This window comes from Vanellus vanellus, assembly GCF_965231255.1.
Source record: "Vanellus vanellus genome assembly, chromosome: 1".
Lineage (NCBI taxonomy): Eukaryota > Metazoa > Chordata > Aves > Charadriiformes > Charadriidae > Vanellus > Vanellus vanellus.
The window spans coordinates 14,271,592-14,295,991 of NC_138905.1; the positions used below are offsets into that span (position 1 = coordinate 14,271,592).

At 39.2% G+C, this 24,400-nt stretch overlaps 1 protein-coding gene across 1 annotated transcript; it reads right to left on the reverse strand.

The window, feature by feature from the left end:
- Positions 1-1,402: 1,402 nt before the first annotated feature.
- NAPEPLD (N-acyl phosphatidylethanolamine phospholipase D) lies at positions 1,403-23,577 on the reverse strand (the record flags this gene model as incomplete). Its single annotated transcript, XM_082498387.1, has 5 exons — positions 1,403-2,529; positions 3,750-3,864; positions 4,913-5,559; positions 11,650-11,959; positions 23,381-23,577. The coding sequence occupies 5 exons, from the start codon at positions 23,575-23,577 to the stop codon at positions 2,404-2,406; spliced, it is 1,395 nt and encodes a 464-aa protein (XP_082354513.1). The 3' UTR covers positions 1,403-2,403.
- Positions 23,578-24,400: the final 823 nt, after the last annotated feature.

Sequence of the window (24,400 nt, forward strand, 5' to 3'; positions counted from 1 at the left end):
CAGCAGTGTGCGATCGCAGCCCAGAAGGCCAACCATATCCTGGGCTGCATCAGAAGAAGTGTGGCCAGCAGGTTAAAGGAGGTGATTCTGCCCCTCTACTCCACTCTCCTGAGACCCCACCTGGAGTACTGCATCTAGCTCTGGAGTCCCCAACATAAGAAGGACATGGACCTGCTGGAGTGTGTCCAGAGGAGGGCTATGAGGATGATCCAAGGGCTGGAGCACCTCTCCTGTGAGAAGAGGCTGAAAGAGCTGGGGCTGTTCAGCCTGGAAAAGAGAAGGCTCCGGGGAGATCTTATTGCGGCCTTCCAGTACCTAAAGGGGGCTACAGGAGAGCTGGGGAAGGACTTTTTACTAGAGCGTGCAGTGATAGGATGAGGAGGAATGGCTTTAAACGGGAAGAGGGCAGTTTCAGATTGAACATTAGCAAGAAATTTTTCACTTTGAGGGTGGTAAGGCACTGGCACAGGTTTCCCTGAGAGGTTGTTGAGGCCCCATCCCTGGAGGTGTTCAAGGCCAGGCTGGATGTAGCCTTGAGCAACCTGGTCTAGTGGGAGGTGTCCCTGCCCATGGCAAGGGGGTTGGAACTCAATGATCTTCAAGGTCCTTTCCAACTCTAAACCACTCTATGATTCTATGATTTTGAAAAATCAAAAAAAAAAAAAACTAACCAACCAACTTCAATTTTAACCATGTCCTTCAAAGTACTCAAAATATCCTGCAGCCTGCTTTCCTCCACAACATTACGAACATGCAATATGCTTTATATTATCCAAATCATTATTGAAGCTATTGTGTAAATACAAGGCCCAAATAGAGACTTCACATGAAATACTTCCCCAAAATCAACACTGAAAGACTGACAGTAGTTTTAAACCACTTTTGAACAAATGCTGGTGAATACCTCTACACCGTACTAGAATTACCTTTTCAAATAAAGAAATCTTGGTATTTTATATGAATCCCACCTAAAGGAGTATAAGCTTCTTTTTCGTACAATCTAGTCATCTGTTCCAGAACCCTTCCTCAGCATGAACTCAGACTAACTGATTCTTTGCCTCCCTGTGCTGTTCCTTAGTGGTATTAAGATCTGTAAGACTTCTAGGACTTTCCGATATAAATTTTTAAAACATAACTACCAACAGTTAAAAGATTACTTCAGTTTGCTCCTAGCACAAAAACTCATTAACTGGTTTTAATTGGTTGCCAGAAGTTCTTGTCTTTATATTGCAGGGAAATAATGTGTCCTTTTTTTTTTTTATTTTTGTGGAGTATGAACATAAAACGTAATGCACAGCAAGAGAAAAAAAATACACATATCACATAGACCAAAACAAATCATGAACAAAAAAATGATTTGCCAATGAATTGTGAAAGAGAATAACAATCCTTTTTATTGGCAACAATAGGCTTTAATTCTGTAAATTAGCATGGCAATTTGATACAGATACATTTAGCCAAATTTTACAATACTGAACAATGTTGTAATCTCTCATTCAACTTTATAATTATAGGGAAGCTATAAGAAAAAAATACCACAGCCCTTGCTTAAGACTTTTCACTTAAAAATAAACCAAACAAAACAACCAAAAAACAAAACCACTTAATAATAGGCTGAGTCAATGCAAAGGCAAGTGCCATTAATGGATTCTTCCATTTCATGTACTGCATTTGACAAGAAAGTTATTGTAGACACATTCAGGCCTAACTTAAAAATACTGACAGAACAATGAAAGTGTGCAGATACTCTGGCCAGCAGTAAGTTTTACACATCAATGATGCAATATTAAATTATCTCTCTCTGTAAAAGGCACGTTTCTTTAGATCATCGTAAAATTCAGCTTTTGTGGTTCATCAATATCTGAAAATGTAGAAGCATAATTATTTTACTGCGCTTGTGCTTTAACAAGACAGCTGTATTGGAAGACCTCACCCCACAAAACATACAGTGAAGCTATGAAGTACAGGGCATAACCTGAAGAATTATGACTAACAAGTGGGAGATGACATTCCAACAATGACTAATTCAAGTCAGCCATTAACTCTAAGAATATGTCCTGTGCTGAGATTATTATTGCTGGTATAGGTAAGATGATGAGTTTTTAAAAAAACAGTAATTTATCAGTGGTGTACATAAGAGTTGAAACTGCAAGTTATTCCCAGACAATACCTTATATATTAGCCAGTTTTTAGATCACCTCTCAAAATTTACAAACAATGTAACTAGTAAAATTTGTCATGAAATTGGTATGCAAGTTTCAGTTGTGAAACTGAAAAAATTGGCATCTAAAAATCCAATTCACTCCAAAAAAAATCTACTTTGTAACTATATCATATTAATATTTGTAACATTAATTGCTAGTTCAAATCAAAGGAGGCTTACAAGGAACTGTTACTGTTTCATTATTCAAACCCATCATTTGTACTCAAGTCCCGTGATTCTCCATGGTTTAAGACAAAGAAGTCTTCTTTTTTCAAGCCATATCTTTCAAGAGCTTCATTCAGTTTAACTGGAGGATCCAAGTAATACTGGAAAAATAAGAATAACACGAGGTAAAAATATACCATTGCAGCAACTGGGGAAAAGAAAGAATATCAGTGCTTTAAACAATAAATGGTTTAGATTTTAGACATTATCTAAAAAGGAGGGGTATGTATTTATCAAATTAAAGCGTTTAGTTTCATTTTTCAAACTATAAAACGCTGATTTACAGTTGTAGAGTAACTAGCTAGGCACCTATCCAAAATTCAGTCGTCCGGTGGGCAGGACAGCAGATGGCGCTTTCTCTCGTGTAGTAAAACAAAGTTCTCAGTTTTACTGTTTGGTAAGTAGTGCAGTTTCAATAAGGTCTCCCTGAAGTTACGTCATTATATTTATTACATTTCAGTAAAAAATAAATTGTATTTATTATATTTCATCAGAGAGAAATCATCCATTTTTTTTTTCTTCTAAAAATCACAGTACCATTTGTACCATAGGCACTAGTGACACAGCTTATTAGAAGCACTGTGGATAGAAAATATTATATGTGATTTAAAGAAAGCATGACATATCAGGTGAACATAGCTAACAGCATCGGGACTGAGTTATAAGATAAAGTGGTGCCACTGATGCAAAGATAAAGTTGAAAACCAGCTACCAGACAAGGTGTATCAAAGTAGATGTAGATACTTCCCTTTCACTGCATTTTTAGTCACTGTTAAGATACCTGGGTAACCTCCTTATTAGAGCTGGGGACTTGGCAGAGGGGTAGGAGGAATAAAAAAAAAAAAATGAAAAAATCAGCAACTCGGAATAACTCAGTTTTTCGTATTCTTGCTGGTATTTAACTGAATCAACTAGTAAAGATACTCTTCAATTTATTTACTAGACATATTAATAAATACTGTGTTGAACTACAAGCACACAATTCTTTCTCTCCACAAGTGATGCACTCCTGAGTTTACTTTATTATTGCATATGTGTCCCCACCTTTCATGTTCCTCAGCTTTTGGAGATCAGAAAGCCTCCACATTTGTTCAATAACTCTGTACTTTCAAATCAACCTTAACCATTGAAATATTTTATATAATTGGCTGTGCTAAGCACTGGTTTTAACTGCAGTACGTATAGTAACAACTTTTCACTCCTACAGAGTTTACACGTTAAGTATACATTTACAGATACCTAGGTTAAACTGCAAGAGCATAGCTTCATTAATGACTGTGTACTCAGGAAATCTGAACTCATGTATGGTGTTGAAATTTACCTCGTTTGCTAAAGCAAAGGTCCCCCAATGAATCGCTACAGACTTCTTTGCTTGAACATCAATATGGATTCTTACTGCTTCTTCAGGATCCACATGCTGGTATTTCATAAACCACCTACCAAAACACAAAGTAAATGTTTTTGTGTCACCTAGTTCAGTGCAAGATTTCTTCTTTACTTACATTGGGCAAGTTGCAAAGACCCTAAAAAAAAACCACCAGAAAAAGCGCTCACCTAATAAAAAAAAATAAAATTGTACGTCTGAACAACATACAGAACACCCAAAATCAACAAGCTGGAATATACCAACATACCCACAAAACAGCATTTCATGTATTTCATTCTTCTTTTCAATTTTTTTTTTCTAATCTATATTTTTAATAGTATAAGGACATATTACTGGTGCCTTGAGGCATTAAGGCCGTAGATTTAAATCCATCCCTGAAAAAAATGTCATGCTAGCAGCGCACACCTAGAAGTGTGTGCTTCAGAAGACAGCCTAAAGGAACAGGTGGTAATGCAGAAGAGAGAACCTGGCAATTCTTGAAAGATACTGGATTTTTACCACATAATTCTGATTCCTATCTTCCTTTCCCAGCCTATACATGCTCTGTTTCCAGCATTATATGGGTGTTATCATCTAAAAGTTTACATACCCTGTCATAAGTAAGATACAGACACTTAAACAAGCAAATCTTTCACACTCTATAAAAGATTCATCATCATGTCCAGATAAATTGCAAAAACAGCGTAAGGACTGAAGCAAGAGAAAAACACTGCAAATTGCTTGCATCTAAACAGGCTGGATTAAGTGATGCAATTTTAAAAAAAAAAAAAGCCACAAAGTAATTCCAGATTTTTACTCAACATTTTTCATGGAAGAAAGTCAGATGAATCATCCTTGCTGTGCTTAAGATTGAAGAAAAGAACCCCTCCAAGGACACCACTCATACACAGGCAAGTTTCCTAGATATTTCCGCTCCATCATCTGATTGCCTGCTGCTTTTTTTTTTGGTCATTCTGCAATTTCCTTCTTTTGACTCTATATTCTGTTGTAAAATCTTAATGTAAGCATAACTACAGCTTTCACTTCTGGGTGTATTTTTTTTTGTCATCAGTATATCATTTCATTTATGTATTTTCATCAAACTTTGATTTTCATACCTTGGCTCATAAGCTCCAATGGGGATGGCTGCAAGATCAAAAGGTCCAAACCTTTTACCTATCTGTTCGAAAGCAACACAATAGCCAGTATCTCCTGAAAAGAAAAACCTGTTCCAAGGTCCCAAGACAGACCAGCTGCCCCAAAGAACCTTGTTATCATCTGTCGCAGTCCTTTTGCACCAATGTTGAGAAGGGGTGAAGACAAAAGTTACTGCATCGTGACCAGGGACGCAGTTCTCTTCCCACCAATCCAGTTCAATCACATTCTCACAACCACATCTCTGCATCCAGTCCAAGAGCCCTAGAGGCACAAACCAGCGCAGCTCACTCCCAAAGCGTTCATTTAAACTCGTTACAGTGTTGTAGTCCAAATGATCATAATGGGTGTGGCTGATCACGACTGCATCTATTTTGGGGAGCTGCTCTACTGTGCACGGAGGTCCTCGGAAGCGCTTGGGACCCATCAGCTGAGTAGGGGAAGCTCGCTGGCTGAAGATTGGGTCAGTAAGAAATATAAGTTCATCCATTTCCACCATAACTGAAGCATGTCCCAGCCATGTGACTCGCATACCAGTTCCTGTCTTCCCAGCAAGTTCAGGCTTTTGAACAAAGTAAGGTTTTAACACTGGAAGTTCTTTATCAAGTTCCTAGCAAAAAAGAACACAATATGCATGAGAGATTTCAGAACATGCGTGGTCATGGAACAAAAACTGCATACAAGGCACAAATCATTACAGTCAAGACTTGCATTTTGTTTATATTTTTAGGCAACCAGAGAACTGCAACACAGAACAGATGCCTTTTTAATGACAATTTTCCTAGCTCATTTCCCTCCTAATTTCATCTTGGGTTTTTGTAACATTTTCACTTCTCTGTCAAGAGAGAGAAGGGAAAGCTTGAGAGTATTCCACCAGGCCAGGAGTCTGAAAGCACTACAGTGCAAGCACTGCAAGGCACTAACAGCATCCCAGGAAAGGCTTTGCAATCGGTTAGCCTTTCTGACCTGGAAAAGTGTGTATATATATATATATACACACACACACCCCCACCGTTGCTGTAACAAATGCTCAAATTTAGCTTGTGCAACTAAATGATGCATCCCCTAAGTCCTAGCACAAATTATTCACAAACTCAGGGAAGAACGAGAATGCAACATTCTCAACAGCATTCTGCAAAAGCTCTGTTCTATTAGTGTTTAGGCAACCCTCTCTCTCTCCATTATGCATAGAAGCAGCACATGGAGGTTAACTTCACTTGGCTAATGTTAGGTTTTACCATTCTCTCTTTCCATCCTGCCAATAATTCAATGAACATTTGTAAAACACAAACTAAAACTCAGATCTCATTTTTAAGACGGTCCTTTAGGCGCTTAGCTATGATTCTTGCTATGTTTAATTGAAGCCTTCTAGGTAATTAAAGTTTAATTACTACTGAATAAATCACTATATGATCTCCCTGTATGTTCAGGAATGACTGTGAATGACTTAAAAACAACCTAAAACCATACTCCTGTGTACAAAGTTATGGAAGCCTTCCCCCACCCGTGCTCTTCTTCCAGCCTCAATGCTTATGCAGTCTCCACTCAAGTCTGACAGGTCAGAGAACTGATCCAGCTGGACATTAATCCAGAGGAGGAAAACAGACAGCTTTCAGCTCGACCACCTTCCAAATTTGACTCTATGTGCAGCCTCAAGAGGACAGTTGGCACAAAGGAAGCCATGGCTGTACATTATCTACCGAAACTTATCATCAAACAAACCACTGCTCATTCTCTCATTTTGAACAGGAGTTACATTCCTCATTGCAGTTTGGTTCAGATGCTTATGTAGAAGCTTTATTTGTAATAAATAAAGAGTTTTCCTATTAAAAAAAAAAAAAAAAGATCAAACAAAAAGTCTTCTCAGGGCTCCTGGCCAGTGTGGCTAAGGCTCTCCTCACAAACAGTTCTGAACTCCTCACATCACTTGAGAAGACTTTTCCTGTGTTAGGCATCTTCTACAGACTCCTGACACTCTTCTCTGCCTGGTAATCACAGCTGTCCCAGCGCTTCTGGTTCCTAGTCACAGTCTCCCTATCATGCTTGCTGCTCTCATTCTCTAGGTCTAGGATAGCAGATTAGTGCTACTGGTGAGCTTATACAGAGCTAACCTCCCGCTCCCTTAAAAGCCCAGCTGATGCTGTGACAGTTTAGGAGTCGAGGATTTCCCTTGCTAAATCAGTCCTGACAGCTTCAGGAAAGTTACTTTCTCACAATATTTTATTGATTTGGATGGCATATGTCAGGGAAAAAACAAACACACACATCCCATCCCCCTGCAATCCTACTATCCTACTACAAGTAATAAAATATTAATGAAACTGCTGCTTCTTAGAGCTAATGGATGAGATGTCTACTGAAGAAGTTTCATTACTGTCTCCAGGAACAAGAAATAGATAACCTTCTATAAAGTTGAATATAAGGTTAGTACAATACAATCACTTAATTCATACAAGAATAAACAAAGTATGAGTATTAGACTGAGACAAACTGCTGCTTCTCCAAGAAAGTAACATCACTTTCTTATCTCTATTTCATTCTAAGTACATGGGGATGACTGACAGGAGAAATCTGAACCACAGAGTGTTAAATTGTGACACTTCAATTAAAAGAGTGGAAGATCCACAAAACTAACATAACACTCAAAAATGGAAATTAGGACAACCCACCAAATTACATGTGGTTAAGTCAACAAATCAGATTATATCCAGGAAATTAAACAAAGATATGGAATTTAATAATTAATGGTCGTAATGCAATTTAGGTAAGTACATTTTTTTATGGAAAATGTTTTTTTTTTTTAAGTGGTTGTTTTTAAAGGTAGAGTAAAAATAATTCTGAGAACTCTAAATTAATTCACTTTATTTTTGCTGACATTTGACACAAACTAGTTTTTAAAATTAGTATCATGCAATATTAACAAACAATACTAAATAGATTAAGAACCAGCTAATTGGCAGATGTGAACAATGAATTCTTAACTGGGACTTAAACATATTGTACTGGTTTTGGTTGGGATAGAGTTAATTTTCTTCCTAGTAGCTCAATATGGTGCCATGTTTTGGATTTGTGACCAAACCAGTGTTGATAACAGAGGACGTTTTAGCTGTTGCTTACACAGCATCAAAGGCAGTAGGCTGGAGGTGCATGGGAAGCTGGGAGGGGACGCAGCCGGGACAGCTGACCCCAACTCACCAGAGGGATATCCCATGCCATATGACGTCATGCTCAGTATATAAAGCTGGGAAAGAGGAAGGAAGAGAGGGGGGACAATCAGAGTGATGGCGTTTGTCTGCCCAAGTAACATGTGATGGAGCCCTAATTTCCTGGAGACGGCTGAACACCTGCCTGCTGGTGGAAAGTAGGGAATGAATTCCTTACTTTGCTTTGCTTGTGCACACAACTTTTGCTTTACCTATTAAACTGTCTTTGTCTCAACCCACGAGTTTTCACACTTTTGCCCTTCTCATTCCCTTCCCCATCCCGCTGCGGAGGGAGTAAGTGAGCAACTGTGTGGGGCTGAGCTGCCTGCTGGGGTTAAACTGTAACACATTTGCACTATTAAAGGCTTTTCAGAGATGTCACTAGGACTGACACTATTAAATATATTGAACAGTTAATTTAAAGCTAAAACTAATAACTATTAGAGGCATTTGTAAAGGACACGTAGACAGGACGACTGATAAATAAAGGGTAGCACAGTTTAAACAACTAATATCCTCACCTATTTAAATGAAATTCTAAGAAGAAAAAATTCAAGGCAAATCAAGAGAAAAAAAGGTAGTGTAACTTGGAAAGCACAGACTCTGTGCGAGATCTACAGGTTTGTGATATATAGGCATCTGATCCAAATCAGTGATTCCTCAGGGGACAAGATCAGAAATCAGGCATTATTTTGAGCTATCACAGTAAATCACAAAGGTAAATAGCCAAAAATGTTATTTCTCAGTGCATGGGGTTTGGGCTTGGCGTTTTTTGGCTTGTTTTTTTTCTGTTTGTTTTTTTTTTTTTTTTTATTAAATATTTTACAAAAGTACACTACAATCCCCCAAATTACCTTTTAAAGCAATAAGGACTCATTATTCGATTCATAAGGTTTCCAACTAAAACACAAGTTCTGTTGGCAGTATATGTCATATAAAATTCTTAAAACTCATACAACAGGATAAAACAACATAATGAACAAAATACATAATCTTATGGAACCTTTATCCTGCATTAGTACATTTTGTTCTCTGCTAGACTAACCAGAAAAATCTTAATACTACAAGAATTATGACAGATCTTTGAAATGTGGCATTAATGTCAAATCAGCTACCAACAAAAGCAAAATGTGCCTAATACTGTCTTATCTTCATCACTGGAGTAATACAAAAATTCCTCCTGCTGTGCCCCTTCCCCCCTCCCATGTTCTTCTTTCCTTCCTAATGCAAAGCAAGAAGAAACACATGACAGGCTTTGGTAAGACTACCTAATTAGCTTAGGATTTTTGGCGCTTAGTGCATACTGGAATACCACTGGATTTTACAGAAATAAGAACAATCTAAATTGTTGATCCAACAACTAATAATTAAAGATACTCCAACAGCACTGAAAAAAGTTATTAATAAAGCCTGTAATGAAAATACAAGGCCACTATGCATCCAGGAAAATGATACAGGCTTGTTGTGAAGGCATGATTATAATACATATAGCTTTTACACAGTGAAGTACATATCCTGGATAATATGCTTTTTTTTTTTTTTTTTTTTAACATACGTAAAGTGCTGGGTACAGATAAACTGAATCTGCCTGGCATAGCAGGGTATCAGTAGGCACACTCAAATGTGGAAACTGAAGTAAGAGTCTGCTCAAAGGACACGCTATCTAGCAGTGCTAAATAAAGTACGGAGCCCTTAGTTTGAATTTTAAACAAGCTCAGAAGCGCTTTACAGGTTGATTTAGGTGTGGAGCAAAAATAGCTGGAACAAGCATGGAAATGGCTGAGGACTCAAGAAGTACATTAATTGATCCCTATCTAGGTTTTTCTATTTCTGATTTACTTCACTGAGCTCCTCAATAATTGCAGGCACTTAATTAAAAAATTTCATATGCAAAGCAATAAGTCAAAATGAATTCCAACTGGGTCAGAGAGACAGCTTTACAACTGGTACAGTGTAGATTTCTTTGTAATCATGCTTTATTACAGGGATCTGTAAATTAAAGGGGAGTGCTGCAGTTCTCCACTGCCATCAGAGAGCTGTATATTCTACACTTTGTAGTACACCTTAGCACTGCCTTCTACGTACTTCAGTCACTAACCAGGTTTCTGACTGGTGCTGGTAAGGTACAAAGCTTATTGTATACATACGGAATAGGGCAGAAGTCAAAGCAATTGAAAACACTAAGGCATGAATTTTACACAAATGTGGCCAAAGTGTCATAATGCAGCACACTGCCTAGGAAGCTGAACACACCGAGTCACAACCTCTGTTATGACTACAAGGTGCAGAAGATAATGCCTAGAAGCAGGACACCAAATTTAAAACAGTAAACTCTCAAAAGGGATCCCAAGACTGAAATAAGTTTGCTGTGCTTCTTTCTGAAGTCAAATTGTTATTATTATAGAAAAATTACAGCCTAGATTATTTCTCCCTTAAACATGTTCTATGCCACATATCCTTAAAGAAATCCCCAAACGTCTGACCGCCATGCGTTAATAAGTAACATGACTTTCCTGTCCATAAAGCTGATCAAATTCCTTCATTGACAGATAATTCACATAACACAAAAATGAAAAACATAAGCTCTGCTAAATACTGACTGTGAGATTTACAGCTTGCACATGCCTCTTGGATGTTTAAAAGCTTTATTAACACCTATTTGTTCAAAAATCCTTTTCCTGGTTGTGCACCCTTCAGGACAACTTTTCCAAAGTGCAGTTAACACACTAGAAAATACACTAAGAAGTAATCCTAACTGTAAAAACTGTAGCCATCATAACACTCCTCATGGCCACAAAGATAACCTGTGGCTTTCCAGTATCCATTACTCTTCACGGAAAAGAAGCTTCTCTCAGAGGTTGCTTCCCCCAGCTCCTACAATATCTGGCAGGAGCAATACACCAAGAACAAATAATGGTGTTTCCTAGTAAACTGGCACTGTACCTTTAATATTTCAGTATAAATACTTGCTCAGGTTAGTTTTAACATATGCTTTTTTTTTTCTCCTGGTATATTGAAATAGAGAAACAGATTTGCACACACTTCCATAAGTAAATGACTGCAACCATTTAGTACATTTTTATGAAAAAGCTATATGTAGTAAATGGCAGGAATGTCTGGAAACGTCGGGGAAAAAAAAAGGCAAAATTTTTAAAATGAGGTATGTCACTGCTATTTCATCTTACATGAATGATGTTAGTAGTACGCTTCATAAGGCAACACGTATGAAAAAGGAAAGAGTAACTGTAATTTATGATTGAACTAAGGGTCCTTTTTTGTTGTTTTTGTAAATATAAACTAAACTGGACAAATCAAAGGATAAAGTATTAGCCTACCTTTTGAAAAGAATAAAGTGATAATAAAAATCAGAAAAACAACACTTAGAAAAATCTCCAAAAGATGGCCAGTAAGTATTAGCTAGAAACTGTCTTATTTTATCGATTAGAGCAGAGGTAAAAGCAGTCGAAATTAAGAACAGAAAACATGCAAGTATTTACCTGCTTCGAGCATGGCACATTGCTGTTATTTTTTTCCATGAGGGACCATTTCAAAATATTTGGCAAGGTTGGCGATTTCCATGTTGGCCACGGGTTGACAAATTTCCCATCTTTGCCTCTCTTTGATTTAGTTACATCCTCTTCTAATCTGTAGTCCAGCCTGAAGCTTTTCCTGGAGGTTCTGGAAGAATCACTGCCCCTGGAACCTCGACCTGAATTCTGACGCTTCCTCACTGCTTCTTTAGGGTACTGGTTACATGCAGTCAAAGGCTGGTCTTCATCCATTTTCTTATCCATATCTTTTTGAGAACTAAAATAGATTTTAAATTAATCAACCTTTTCTCGGACTAACATCAACATTCATAAGATTGAATGTTCTCACACACATTAGAAACCAGCCCACCCTTCTCATTTTATGATATACTGTATTTTTTCTTCAACAAAATATGCTTTTAAAACAGTTGCTATGACACAAAAGACTTCAAAAACATGCTGTGGCAAGTAGACATGAGATCTCTTTGTAGTTCAGGCAGAATTTTACTCCCCGGTATGCATGGCTTCAGATACTAACACTATTATCTACCAACTGCAAAAGTGAGGGGGAAGGGTTCCTTAATTTCCATTTTGTAAGAATAGCAAGTTTCTCCTGAAACTTATGACATTTAGTGCCTGCTGTAATACAATCCTGCTAACCAAGAGACACTGGAACTATACAGTCCCTTAGGATTTGCCTATATAGTGACTGTTTTGTAGTAAGAGCAACAGCCTCATGTGGCAATAACAAACACATTACTTCTACCAACAAGACGCAGATACATGCAGAAAAGTCAGAACACGGAAGACATTTGTTTCCATTTCCTATTTTGTCCAAAATGAAGGAAAATATTATTGTAATAACAATAAAAGTAACTGTTTCAAATACAATTTTGATACACACTTAACTGAAATAACTAGTGAAAGGCCACAGAAAATTGGAACATCTCAAAAAAAATAAAAAATCATGGCTGCAATGTCTGTTCTTAATTCCACTGTGAAATATAAAAAAGTGAGAAAATAACTGTGAAAAGCTTATTTCTGTAAAGTCACAATTTTGGCATATTTCATAGAAAACTGCAAACTTAGTAGTCAGAGTCTCTTATTCTAAACTGCACTTGAGCGTTGCAGAATTTAGTAATATGGAGTCCTATTGATCTCATTATAGCCAAAATAGAAAAGACAAATATCCCTATTTTATTTTAAAAGTTGCTGAAGCAATTCAGTTGAAGCTAAATGCCTCAGTTTCTATATTTACTTTCCACATTTCAGTTGAAAGTAAATATACTGTTCTGACAGGGTTTTTGTTAAAAAAATAAGTTGCTATTTTAAAGAGTGCACAACTTTCTGGTACTTACAAACTCTACCTGATAAAAACTAGATGACCAATAATGAACAGACAGCATGATATACGGCTTAGGTGCAGGAATAACGTTTTATAAGAAATCGTGAAGTTTGTCCTCTGGAAAACTCTCTACCACATGTTTTAGCCTATCTACAACTCAGATACTCAAACCTCGCCTGAGAAGCACTGGGCTGATGTACCAAAGCCAGTCCACTCAAACAACAATTTTCAGAGAAGAGTATTAAAACGCACAGTTTTCTTAGAAATTGCATAACTTACTGTGCCCCCCATAAGTTCGTAACTACAGGGTAAAAGAAACATATTGTCATTGCAACACTACAGCTAAGATTTTACACACATATAAGAAGCGTTATCACACTGTACCCGAGCGCATTTACCAGTGATGCTCCAACTGCAAATGCAGAGCCCGTCCCTGCTATTTCAGCAGCAACCAATTACTAAACAGAAAGCATGGTGTCAGTTGCAAAGATACGACCATTGGTAAATATTGTGAAATTTTCTTAACAAAATAACCATTATTTTGCCACACAGTAGAGATAAATTATTAACACAGAAAAATTCACTTCTGATAAAGAAGCATGAACAACGTTCAGAAAACATTGCTAACAGATTTTTTTTTTTTATAAATAATACCCTTGGTCATAATCTCGTTTTAATGCAATTGCTTTGTACTCTAGCTTCCCCATAATTTTATTGAAACCACTCCATTTATGTATTTTCTATTTAGCAATAACATACCACATCTGCATCATTAATTTTAATTTAACCATTGATACTCCTATGCTTTTTTTCTCTATTCCACTAAACATTTACTGGAATCAACCCTCAGTGGAACAGCCACCCAACTTGTTCTATACCATTTTAAGCAGACATAAATGGTAACAGAATCAGTGCCACAAAAAGGCAGACAGAATACCCCAAAAATGGTAATGGATATTTTAACTGTTACTTTAACTTAAGAGTGTTTGGGTTTTTTTTTGGCATTCCTCAAAGAGCACTTTCAATGCCAAGTCAGCTTATTAATTTAGCAAAGCACGCAGACACAGCATAAAACATCTCTTCTTCTAGAAAGCATCATGAAAACAAATCACAAAAGTTTAATCAGATAGGTACTTAATTCCAGGAAATTCTTCTGTTAACATCTCAGATGTCTGATTTTTAAATACATATAACTACAGTAATTATTGTTCCTACAAGACATTTTATATTAGAGACCGGAGTGCCTAAGGTTTTATTTTTAAGCTTCTGTTTATCTATTCATTCATCTCTAAAACAGGCGAATTCTACTTTTGCTTAAATTTTCATATAAACCTTTGATCTTATTCGGAAAGTATAAACCTCTGGGGGAAGTAGGGATCAACCATGCTGATTAAACAAAGACAATGCCAAAACATTTAAGGCACTGCAGGTATCTGTCTGCCAACATATTTTCCACATGATGCACATACATTACTTTCATTAGTATTCCATAAGCAACTGAAGGGATAAAAGACCTCAGTGCTCACAGAATACTTTAAAGTCTTTTACATGCATAAGAAAGGGACACATTTACAAACAACTGACAAAGTATTCCTGATTAACTGTAGATTCCTTTGAAGTATCAATCGTGCCAGTTCATTTCCGTTTCATTTACGCTGGTAAAATAGATCCTAGAACATTCACAGAGTACAGTAAAGGAAATCTACTTTTTCTAATTAAAACAAAAAAGGGGGTAGATGATAATTTCTTGAAAGCCAGGAATCATTAGCTTAAAATAAACCTCAACCAGTTATTAGTCCACAGAGATTCTTACCCTTCTGCAAAACAAAGCCTCTACAGACAAGGAGATTTGGCAGGTATATTTTAAACATTAGAAAATACCCAAATCAGAAATGAGCTGATTTTTCAGCCAGCTTTCCTGAATTCTTTCCCTAAAAAAAAAATAATAGTTTGGCACTTGAGAAATAAATTTAAGCACTGGATTGCCAGACAAAATATGAGCAACAGAGACACCAAAATAAAACTAGAGTAGCATTCACTTGGGAGGGGCAGGGGGAAGAGGTCATGTCCTTGGTGGATATTTGTTACTCTAAGGTTCCACAAGAAATCTTGTTTTCCACATTTTTAAACAAAGAGGAAAAGTACTATTCTACTTAAAAGCAATAAACTGCTTCCTTAACAGACGGAACTCATATTTCAGGATGAGGTGATTTACCCCCAAACAAGGGCAAGTGGATTGCCACCATTCGTATGAGGGGCTCGGGCAAAAGGCAATGCAACCACCCTCTCTGTGCTCAGAGATGCTTTACTGTTTCAACAGAACTCAGAAAATGAAATGGACCGAGACATACAAACTACTAAAGGAGACCATTAGTCATCCCAAATCCACAAGGCCAGAAGGTACTCTAGACAGAGGGGAAGAACGCCACTGTCTGATGAATAGGATGAAATCGAACATGAATCAAAATGCAGAGCTCACATAACTGGTTTTCCAGCACCAATACCCCTAGTAATCCACAAAGCATGAGAGAAGTTGTAGACCAGGCAGGACATGGCATGGAAAACCCACATCTTCTGTTCCAGTAAACAGGCTTACACCTGTAAACAGGGTATAGCCCTTAGGACAACAGGTTTGGGGTCAACTGTTTATTTTAGCATTGCTTATATAACTGAAAACTTGGATACAAATATTTTGGCTTTAAGTCTTCTCTTTGCTTAGGAAAATTATTGAAAGTTTAACTAAACATTTTAATACTTTCTGTTCCAAAGGAAGGTTGGAAACAGGATGCATTAACATTACCAGAAGCACATTAACATTATTTTTTTTCTTTTTAAGTGGTCTTTAAAACACAGTAGAGCTTGAAGCCAAATAACCATAACTTTATTTGAAGAAATGCACAGACATAAAATCTATTCTGTGAGCCTTCATGCTTTCCACCTAGTCTCCTCTAACATCCACCACTCCATAGTGTAGTTCCCCCTACTATAAGCATACAGCCGTGCACAGACATGCTACTAACCGTGAAGTCTGCCAGAACAGATTTATCCTCCTTTTCTACACAGAAATGTGGTCCTTATTTAACAAATCCCTAAGCCAGAAAGTTTAAGAAAGAGTTGCTATGAAGCAATGGTCTACTGGAACCCAACACCACCCGCAAAACTAACCTTGCAAACATTCCATAGCTTTCCAAATAGCCTTAATTTTCTCTATTTTTGAAGCAACAAGTTTGGCTGATTTCTAATCACAGTCTCTCTGTATAGACTACATCCAGAACTGGGCTGCACCACACACCACCTAAAAGGGACAGCACAAAATTCCTAGCAAACTTGTTTGGTTTGTGCTTCATCAGGCCAGTGTAGCCTTACCAGAGCAGGAATCGGAGCTTCCTGCAAGCCACATACCACTATCGGAGCTTCCTGCAAGCCATATATCACTACACAACTTGGAAGTTCTCTTTCAACATACATGTTTTTTATGACTGCAGAAAGCATACTTGTTGGCTTGAAACTAAACAAACAAACAAACAAACAAAAAAACAACAATAGAAAACAAAACAAAAAACAACAACAACAAAAAGAAACACCCCCCCCCAAAAGAATTTCAGCTGAAAGGTAAGGTATTTGCAAATACTAAAGAGCACATAAGTAATTTTTTGAAAAAAGGGTCCTGCACACTCAACTATCAAACAACTGCCAGCTAAGTGTTGGCTGTGCTTTTATTTTTCCTTCAGGTCTGAAATTGTCTGCTTTAATTAATGAACAGTTTGAGACTGGCAAATTCTGAATGCAGTTAAACTTTTATTGTGCACCACTTCAGGCTGTTCATCATACCACTGTAGACTTACCAAAGCAAGAATCTGAGCTTTCTGCAAACCTTATATCACTACACAACTTGGAATTTTTCTTTCACTATACAGATTTTTTTATGACTGCAGCCACAGTTCCAACAGCGATTATTCCAGACACTCTTGCTCTTGGGATTTCACACAAAGATCTCTCAAGATTGCAACTAGCTGACCTATAAATACTTTTATTATTTGAGACTTCCCATTAAAAGTTGCAGGGAAGAACAAGCATTGCAGACATTTTAATTCAAATTATTTGATATTTTAACAGCCAGCTTGAGATTCTGTGTGACGTCCTATTTCCGTATTTTCCAAACATCCACAAAACAAAAAATCCATGCTAGTACAGCCTTATTCCATTCTTGGATGTACCCATTTCAAACCACAGTTATAGGCTGCCAGGCCAGTTCTTCTCTGTTCTCAACAGATTTGTAAGTATGCTGACTCTACAGTGATCTTGTGTACTGTTGAAGAAAGATGAATAACTGAGTTCTGAGTTGATAACAGAAACAGGTCTCTCCATAAACAACCTCAGAGAATTAGGATGAATCCTTTACCATTCTTATCTAGTTTTGAGGATCAACAGTAAAACAAAGCAAAGCTTTATTTAGCCATAACAGAGAAAAAAAAATAGTTACAAATAAAACAAATGTGAAGCACCTATCCATGGTCATGTGTTGTTAGGCATATTTTTACAACAGCAGTATTACTTAAGCAACTACCACCATAAGCCAATCCATTCTCTCATTACTGCCCCAGGCTTGCCAAAACAAACATTTGTGTCCACATGGTGAATTAGTTCAAGAAACTGATCTAGCTGATAGTCATTTCTACTTTCCCATCCCCTAGAGAAGCACTTCATTTTCACCTGCATCACTGTGTAACCATGCAAATGTTTATACCAACAAACTGGCCAGGACAGGGAAGGGTGAGAACTGGAATATACTGTTGTAAGCAAAAACTACTTATGCCAATGCTGTTATGAATAAAAAGCTAATTCATTAAATACCCTCCATTTAGAAGTCACTCAATGTAGCTCAGTTACATACACCACCAAGTTAGGTTCAAAAATTCCCCCTACCCTTAATATATTTCATTTCCAATTTATTCCTTATCCAAGGTTTCATTCACATTTAGTACTGGCTGCCTCCTACAACAGTGATGTTTCGTATTACAACCAAGCAAATTCAATAGCTACCTACCACCCAAAAGGCAGCCCACTCCCATCACTACACATTCCGACCTCTACTTCCTTGGCATTCATTAGGGGAACTAAAACAACATAAAGTTATTCATAGCCATTATGAGCGCCTATCAGCTACACCCTTATATGCCTCTGGATACAAATGTAAAGCTGGATACAGCTTTAGAGTCAAGTCCATCAGCAGTACCTGGAGCCAGCTATTTCTCAGCTCTGGGTTAAATCTGATCAGCATTGTATCAACTGCATAAAGATGCCTCTTTCTGGAACTGGGACAATACATAACTATTTTCCCTTTGTTTTCAGGTGCCTCAGCTTACTGTCCCTGTCCAATATGAGTACTCTGTAGTCCCCAAATAAGTTTATGAACTGTATTAAATATTACAGAAGTTTTCTGTTACATGCACATTCTGTTTAGATTATGATCCCTGTTACGACAGTAGCTGTCCACGTGTATCAACAGACATGACAGACCCAGTAACCAATTTCTTTAGCTATACAGGTCTATTAAAATAAGTTATTTCCCTCTCCACCCTCATTTTTTACTGCCATCTTGAACCAAAGTATCCAAATTTTGGCATGTGGCCATCACATTTAAGAGAGAAACCTAGACTATCATTATGACTAAGCACAAGAGCAGTGTAATTCTGTGTTATTGCTGAAACAATTGCCAAAAGAAAGGAAAAGTCAATTTTCCCTACATCAGAACAGAAAGTGCTTTACTTTGTTCTCCCTAAACAACTAATTTCACGAGACTACTTAATATATAGGAAAGAATGTTGAAAATACAAGAGCTGTAATGAAAGTTTTCTTACCTTCTCTGCGGTACTCAGGCTGACAACATATAGAAGCAAGGTTTGTGCATTACAGCTGTGTTACGGTATGCAAGACAACAACTGGATGACAAATCAAATACAGTCAATTTTTAAAATCAACAGAAGAATAAGAGAAGACAGCACATGCACACAGCTGAGCAGATAAACCGTGCATTCCAACAGCAACAGTAATCTCCATGGATGGCCCTTCATGCTTAAACAAAATTTCAATAAAGCTTTTCCAAAAGAGCAAAGATGTAACTTGTACCAACCCAGCTACAGGATCTGGACCCCAACTTTAGTGTTCTGGCACCAGCTCCACTCCTGTAACTATGTATGCAAATGAGTAGTTTATTAGTTTCAGTTGGCCTACTGATGTGATTACAGTTAATTACTGAGGTAAACCTTTCCAGGATGGGGCTTACTATTAGAAAAAACAACCAAACTTTAAAGTTTAGCATTTATAAACACACTTTAGCCACTCCCATATGTTAACAGCCTGTGCATCTTGGGGTTAGTATTTTAAGTTATTATGCTATGTTGAAGTTCTTAGCACAGGTTTTTCTTAACTAAAATTAAGTTTTAAAATATTACAAGCTCGCATGCTGTTCCGCGGGTAAAGGTTTCCCATTTAACATCTTATGTTAGATATGACTCAAAATAAACACTATTACACATAATGAAACCAAGGCTTCACTCAAACATGGTATGGTAGAAATCTGATTTCCTTTATAGCGCATGGCCACAGAGGCAAAGCAAGAACTGCTTCCATGGAAGTCAGTAGAAAACATGTTAAAACCTTGATCCATAGGATCCATGTGGCAAAGCAGGATCTGAAGCAGTTCATTTATAATCAACTCTGGCACTTTTATGTCTGCAACTGTGCAATTGCTATCTCCACCTCATTTACTATGGCTTTTAATTTTCTTTTTCCTTTTCTCTCCATGCCAGAAAGGAACAAACTCCTATGCAAACATTCTCTAGACTCACACCGAGAATAATCCTTTAAAACCCTATAAAACCTCAGTTGTCCAGGAAGTGCAGCCACGCCCAAGCACTAAACTAGTTTTTATTTTTAACGTTAATACACAGTCATACAATTTTGTTTATATACATATTTAAATGCTTGTCTATTTGACAAGCTTGTCTCTTCAGTTCGAAGTCCAAGCACATAGGACCCAATGTCATTTCTCTGCAATATAAAAACATTTCCATAAGTTCTTTCTGAATCTACCTACATTTCAACATAGGCTCAACTTTTGCTTGTCGCAACAACATTCTCTCTCTCCCTGTCTCTGCAGGTATGAACACACACCCCATGGATATATGAATTTTATAGAACTATTTATAACATTTGACTACAAATTTATGAAGATCCAAACAAATAATTTCCAGGTCAGGAATTTCCAGGTCAGATAAGGAAATTAGAATTTTTTCTTTCTTGAATGTAACTGTTCAAAGACCATCTTTCACATGAGTTAAGCTAGAAGGTCATCAGCCTTCCCTAATACAAAAGTTTCAAATCTCCAAAACTTAACGCTGGAAAGCCAGAAAGCATATGAAATACAGCACCCTTATGGTTCTTTAACTGAAACACAGCCATTAAAAGAAATTTCAAGTAGTAGAACACTAGACACAGCAAAACACAAACACCCAAGGAAACTGGAAACATCACAACACATTAACATTTTCCATGACAACATTTTTTCTTATATATAACCGGCCGCCTTCTCTATCCCCATGACTCTAGATTATGATGTCCCTTCATGTACTCTAAATGAAATGCAAAGTGGTTTTGTTGTTAGTCAACAGCAAAAGTGTTAATATTAAAAATTGTTTGGTTTGTTGTTGTTTTTTTCCCTTATGGAAGAGTCAAGGCACATTTCCAACACACCTGTGAGCCATCTACTAATTTTCAAGGCACCATCCTAAATATGTAGGTGTTTTTAAGGAGACAAAGTGTTTCATTTAAACACACCTAAACAGACACACATAAACAACTTGTTATTGCCACAATCTCATTATCAGAAACAGCTGAACCTCAGTGAAAACCAGTCCACAGCATAGGAGATTTCAGCCTAACCAACTGAAACTATTTCCAAACATTACAAGCAATAAAACCAGAAATCTTATCATAAGCCTTACTCAGCAGACAGTAGCACTACCAGCTCCAACCATGGTAACAGGTCTTACACAAGAAAAACCTCTTGATACACATTTTGATATACATTCTTACCACTTGACTTTTCGCTCACACAACATCTTATCAAACCTTGTTTTCCACAGTAGGGACACAATGGCAGCAAAGTGTTTTCATCATGTCACTTGGCAATACCAGTTCCCCTTGCTGCACAGATTTGTAAGGTTCATCTGCTTGGGTGCAGTTGTATGCTATTCAAACCCAAATCATCCCTTCTTCATACAGCTGCTAAATACTAAGATATGAGATATGACAGGCAAACAGTAAATAACAACACATAACTTCTTTCCTAGATTGTTTAAGAATATTCAAACCAAATGCAACATCTGGTTTACAGGAAAATCCTTTTTACTTAAAGGACACAAGATGACCAAGTGATTTACCATGGTCCCGGCTTTGAGCGTATTAGAAGTAGGACCCTGATTACAGTCCTAGCCAGCATACTGCAAGCTATGTACTTGCAATTGACTGAAGGAAAAAAAAAAAAAAAAAAAAAAGAGAGTGAGATCAGGAAGGGATTTATAGATGTGACCAACGGAAAAAGTTAATTCCACCACAGGTATTACATATAAAGGCACTAATTAATATGGCAGCATTTCAATTTTTCTCATCACAGACAAAACAACTGCATTCCCATTTGCAGAAAACAATTTAAAAGCTATTTCTGAATGGAGAATTAGCAGTTCAATCTTGATCTTATAAAGGCTGAGGAAATAGCAGATTTCTGCTTAGGTAATTCCTCAAATCTACTTAGTTAATACAAGTGAAGAAAATAATAATGATAATAATAATAATGGACTGTTCCCTTTTAAAAAGGCTGCAGATCTCTTCTGATTTGGTCCAAGCTGAAGCCAAATTAACTGTTACTTCTATTTTAACAGTTTCACTATCATCCTTTACTTCCTCCTCATCACAGCAAGAGAATCAGGCAGGGCTTTCCAGTCTCCAGGTATTCAAAATTCCCATTATCTTTTTATAATAGGCATTTCAATTTCAGATCATTCTGGGCATTTCTAAAGCAGCTGTTGCAATAATTCTTGCATTAATAAGATAAAAATCTTACTTCTTGTTGTATTCCTGAAAGTTTTACCCATAAATGATTCAGGTTTCCTATTTTTATTAAATGATAAAGAAGCTACTATGAATTAAAGATTAATAATACGGGATTATTTTCAAAGGTCTTTTGCCAGAAGACAGAAGCAATTGTCCTGTCACTACATTTAATTTTTTGTCACTTTAGTCGATCTAGTTTGAAAAAGAAAGAAAAAAATACATAAATATAAATAGTACTTTAAAACTGAAAACGTGCTTCACAATCGCCATTTAGTAAGAAATCATAATAATCACCAGAAAAAAAAAAATTCTGCTGAAGTTTAACACGAACTTAACTACACGCCGACAAGACATCCAGCAAATACTTTCCCTAAATCCTTACTAGAGATAATTACCCATCATTGAGACTATCTGACCGAACTAATTACGTTAAACGACTTTGTTAACATCTCCCACTTCCGCGCTATACAACGCAAGAAAAACGCTCTCCATAAACACCTGTCCCCGTCTCCTTTTCAAAGGACAACATTCACTACACCGTCAGTGCCACGATGCCAGTGCATCGGCGATTATACAACCCGTTCCTCTCCGAGCGCCACCGCAGCGTGTTTTCCCGTCAATTCCCGGGAAACGGCGGCACCGCCGCTGGGGTGGCGGCGGGAGAAGGCAGCGCTTTTTTTCCTCCGGGATTCCTTTCCCCGGTGCGAAGGCATCTCCCCGCCCCGAGTCTCTCTGGAGCCGGCATCAGCCGCGACTTGTCACCGACCTCCGCGGCACCCTCCGCCCCCCGGGCAGGGGCGGCCCGAGCCCCGCGGGCAGCCGGCACTCACCTCAGGGGCCGAGGCAGCGCAGGGGACAGCCGTCTTGTGCCGCCCCTCTGCGCCCCGCAGCCCGGGCTGGCCGGCCCCCGGCACCGTGCCCACCGCTTAACTTTTCCGAGCGGGCGCCCGCCGGCCCTGGCTCTGCCCCGCTGCCGCCGGCGGGGCTCCCCGCCTCCGGCCCCGCTCCCCCACCGCACTCACCCGGCGGGACGCCGGTACCGTCAGTCTAGCGAGCCCCCCCGCCGCGCTCCGAGCAGGTGCGCGGCGCAGCGCCGCCCTGCCCCGGCTCCCCGTCCCCCGGCCGCCAGCCGGGCTCTGAAGGCGGCAGGTCGGACGCTCGGCTCAGCGCGACTCGGTTCCTCCCTGCCCACAGGAAGGCGCGGGGGCAGCGACCCCCCGCCCCCGGAGAGCCGCTCACCTCCCGGGCTGCTGCGCCCGAGTCTCGTCCTCCTCCTCCTCCTCCTCCATGGTGCCGCCCCACCCCCTCCGCGGCGGCTCCGCGGCTCTCCAGCAGGAGCCGTTGAATGGCTGCGGCCTCCCACCCGCCCAGCCGGCGGCCGCGGGCAGCGCGGCGAGCTGCAGGCAGCAGCTCCACAGCGCCCTGCTCCTCATCATGGCGCGGCGGCGTTCCCGCGCTTCATCAGCCCCCCCCCGGCCGGCAGCGGCGGGACTGAGGGAGCGGGCTCACGGCGGCGAGGCCGCCTGGCGGTGCCTTAGCAAGATGGCGGCGGGGGGGCCGGCGCTGAGGGAGCGGTGGCGGCCGGACGTCCCCCGGGCCCGGAGCCACGGCGGTCGCTGGCGCTGGAGGCCGGACCGCTCGTTGGCCGCGGGGAAAGGGAAGGACTTGGTTCTGCACCTGCCCGGCTCCTATGGTTGGTAGTCGCTGCCCGCAGTCCCGTCCGAGAATAGGAGCGAGCTCCCACCACCTGGTGCTGCGGTGAAAAGTTTCCTAGACTTTTCTCAGGAACCCGAAGCGGTGCCGCCATCACCGTCGGGGACCGGCGCTCACGTAAGGTGCGACGCCTGAGTGAGGCCACCACGCATGGCGGCCAGCCGCCCTCCGGCGGAGCGGCCCGCCTCGCAGAGCCCTGTGCTGCCATGGCCATTTCCCTCGTTAGGAAGTTAAAACTCGTGCCCAAGTTTCTTCACGTGCTGGATTACAACCATCACCTCACCCCCTATTCGTGCCTGTGAGTGAGGAGTTCACACGCGACGCCAGCCGACGGGCTGGGGCATGAGGGATTTTAAGGTACCCAATCTAGAGAAATTAGGTTCTCGGAAATAAATGTGTATTTTTTTAATCTTTCCTTACTTCCATAAGTACATAATACAATGGAAGGTAAAGGGCAAAGCTATGCAGCTGTGATACAGAAAAAAAAATCATATATAGCAGCAATATGAAATCTAAGACTATCTGGAGCTCCGATAACACATTTAT